This window comes from Amblyomma americanum, chromosome 1 (assembly GCF_052857255.1).
Source record: "Amblyomma americanum isolate KBUSLIRL-KWMA chromosome 1, ASM5285725v1, whole genome shotgun sequence".
Lineage (NCBI taxonomy): Eukaryota > Metazoa > Arthropoda > Arachnida > Ixodida > Ixodidae > Amblyomma > Amblyomma americanum.
In genome coordinates, this window is record NC_135497.1 from 400231837 (window position 1) to 400235330 (window position 3494).

At 51.4% G+C, this 3494-nt stretch overlaps 1 protein-coding gene across 1 annotated transcript; it reads left to right on the forward strand.

The window, feature by feature from the left end:
• The first annotated feature begins 439 nt into the window (after positions 1–439).
• On the forward strand, positions 440–3178 carry LOC144102301 (uncharacterized). The gene is made up of 2 exons (XM_077635608.1): positions 440–894; positions 2973–3178. The coding sequence occupies exons 1-2, from the start codon at positions 565–567 to the stop codon at positions 3153–3155; spliced, it is 513 nt and encodes a 170-aa protein (XP_077491734.1). The 5' UTR covers positions 440–564; the 3' UTR covers positions 3156–3178.
• The last annotated feature ends 316 nt before the right edge of the window (positions 3179–3494 follow it).

The window sequence follows — 3494 nt, forward strand, 5'->3', positions numbered from 1 at the left end:
TTTCACTCCCTCCTTTATCCCTTCTCTTACGGCGAGGTTCAGGTGTCCGCCGATATATGACAGATACTGCGCCATTTCCTTTCCACAAAAACCAGTTATTATTGTTATTATTATTAATATTATTATTATTATTATTATTATTATTATTATTGAATTTGCTACGACAGCGTCTATTCGGCCCCATCTTGAGTAAACGCACCTTGTGCCACAGCGCCAAATGGAAGAGCTGCCCTCGCTGCATTAAAATTTATAATCAGCAGACCAATAATCATTACCGATGACACTTGTTATTTACGTTTTCGAATTTCATGACATCATTATATTTTTCCTTTTTTTTCTGCCCTTGGTTTTTAAAATTTGTCGCGTGCACCTGCACGTGCTATTGCCAGCGTTGGTTCTTGCACGTGCGCCATTCGGAAAAGAGAGCAGAAGGCAAAGAAGATTGCCTCGTGGAGTTCGTTGCACACGCTCTCCTATTCCATCTGCGCAGTCCAGGCCAAAGTATCTTTCGTCGAGCGACGTGGCCAACTTGTACGCCTGGGCCTTCAGCTGTTCGATCACTCCATGGCTAGTAGCCTCGGCGCCACGGAAGAGGTTCCAGACTACACCGTGGATGGATGGCCGTTGCTGAATGAGGAGCCGACTTCAGCAACGGCAGGGGATGTCATAGCACGACCAGCGCTCCACATTCATTCTAGCGGTCCGCGGTCACCGAGCTCGCCCAGCACCTCTCTTCTGTCCGGTTCAGCCATTCCACCCACGGCGCACTCGGCGCTGACGGTGTGCGGCACCACCTGGCTCCAGGACAAGAACCGCAGATGTCGTGGGAAGCTCTCGCACGGATGTGCACCCATGCCAGCGGAGCCTTTAGCCGACCTTGCAGCGACCGCCACGGTGAGGCATTTCCTTTGGTTTTTTTTTTTGCTGGCCGCTGCGAACAGACGCAGTGCTCTATCCCGTCTTGGGAACACACCACATTCCTGAAGATAGCCAGCGAGCGGTCTAGCGCCCTTTTCATGCCCGCTTTAGAATGCTATATCTCAAGGCTTGGGTTCCTGGCCTATGCGTAGTTGTTGATGTCGACATATAGCGTTCGGTGGGCACGTCAGGCCCTCCGTGAGAGATGCGAAGGACGAGGGATTGAAACCAGGAAGAGAGAAGGAAAGGCTGTAGTGGAAGGCTTTGGATAAATTTCGGCCACCTGGGAATCAAACAATCGCACAGGACACGGGCGTCATTTTGCGTTTTGCCTCCATCGATACGCGGCCGCCGCAGCCCGGACTCACCTGACGTTGCGTGCGGCCGAAGTGCAGGACGTGCCACGAAAGAATTGTGCACGACGAGAAAGGCAACCTGATTAAAAGGGTTAGTCGCACTCATGGGCTGCTCTGTTCACTGCTTCTTTCGCGGCACAGTTTAGGCGTGCCACCCACTGTGAGCTTTCTTCTGGTTCCATTCGTTACTTAGGACGCAGCCTCAGGGGTGGCTCAGTGGTGATGGCGCTCGGCTGCCGACGCGAAAGGCGCAAGTTCGATCCCGCCCACGGCGGTCGAATTTCGATGGAGGTGAAATGCTATAGGCCAGTGCAATGTGCGATGCCAGTGCACGTTAAAGAACCTCAGGGCGTCAAAATAATCCAGAGGCCTCCAATACGACGTCCTTCATAGCCTGAATAGCCTGAAACCGTTTTTCCTTACAACTAGCAATAAGCAGACTCGCTACTTCAGGCAGAAGGATGCAGCTCTGCATGCGGATGAGGGCTGCTGGTTTCACGATCCGTAATATGACTAAACGTTGCAGTGGGGTCTCCTCAATGTTGCTTCCTTCAGTCGCAGGGCTGCGTGTTATGGCGGTGCTATTGGCTTGTGAAACTTCATTTTCCAGGAGGAGCGCTGACGTTTTGCTGCCAGTCCCGCAGTAGCCATGTGAATTAAGCTCGTCTCAGTCGCATGGAGGAACAACATCGCTTAGAAGCTCGGGCAAAGGACGCCGTGCGTAGACTAGCAGCCGCAGCTCGCAAGCGCGGCAAGGGCTGTCGCATCCGCGCGTGCGTTCGCGGCCGGAGCAACGAGCAGATATCAAGCGTCAGCCGCCTGCAACACCCGAGGTTTGGCGTCGCGAGCTCCAAGCTGCCCGTGAAAAATGTCATGATCCTTAGCTACGGTCGGGCCGAGTGCACATCACTCATTAAAGGGACACTGGTGATAACACTGTGAAATTACGGTTCTCGGTGATAATTGATTCTGCGACTCATTCTGGGCATGTTAACTTTTCTGCGGCAGCACAAATTACAGCGGAGAAAATTGAATTTAAGTATTTTACCTCGTTTTATACAAGTGACGTGCACATCGGAAAGGGCTGGTTGGTCCGGCATTGAAGCGAATGGCTGTGTAGCATAGACTCTGGGATACGGCCAGAATATAAGATATCGACGCACCACACTTGCGATACTGGCCGGTGATGGCGCCAACTGTGTTTGGTTTACGAAAAGCTCCGTTTTCGATGGTAGTGGCTCCTTTGTCGTTGCAATGACGCAGCTTGTCGATGCAGGCCAACTTCCCTTTGTCCTCAATCAGTGTCTCTTTACAAACTTCAGGACCCACATGTTGATCTGGCTGCCGTAGTAGGAAAGCGCGCCAGACGAACTTGCTAAATCTTTAATAAGAAAAATCTAAGGCGCAAAATAATTTGAAAAATCACGAAGTACAAGCTGCTAGCGGCCATCATTCGTGTTTCTACGAATGTGTAATTGTAAAGTAATTTTTTCTTCTACGCAGACTCCGATATAAGAAGAAAGGCTGCAAGTGAAATAAATTGCATGACCCACTTATTGAATTTTCTTTTTCATGAACTGCACCTCAGTGAGAAGTACGTTTATTGTAACAGAGAAAATACCGTCGGCAAACACAATTCTCTTGAACGGATTCTGTGTTGGAGCACGGATGCTTGAATCGTCTCTAAACTTTCTGCAGCCGCCGACCGAGGCGTGGCCCGTCGCCTATTCGAGCGCAAAAAGTCCGTTTCGCGCTCCTCGCATCTCCGTGTCGGCAGAGGCGGCCCTGCTGATGATGGCGTTCGCTTGGCCGACCTCCACAACAGCCGCGGGGCTGGCGGCGCATCGCTTTCGAAGGCGCATTCGGCCGCTCTGGTCATAGGACGGGTCTTTTTCGGGCTGTTGCTGCTGCTTGTTCGGTACGATGGCGTGAGTAAATATTCCACACACGTATGCACATTGCGTCAGCATCTAACCGGTGTCTGCGTACAGCTCATAACGTACACTTTCAAGTACTACTAGAGGGAACACACGTGTCACCACTCGCCGCCAGGGAGTGTGGCGAAATTCCTTCGCGTTGGTTTGGGTGCCTCAGTGGCGCCAAGTAGATGAGTGTGACACCATTTAGAGAACACAGCTAGATGTCAAACCCATCAGCGTACTTACATCCGGGGCTGGCCAAGCTTCGAGGATGAAAAGTGCCGTCATATGTTTGGGTACT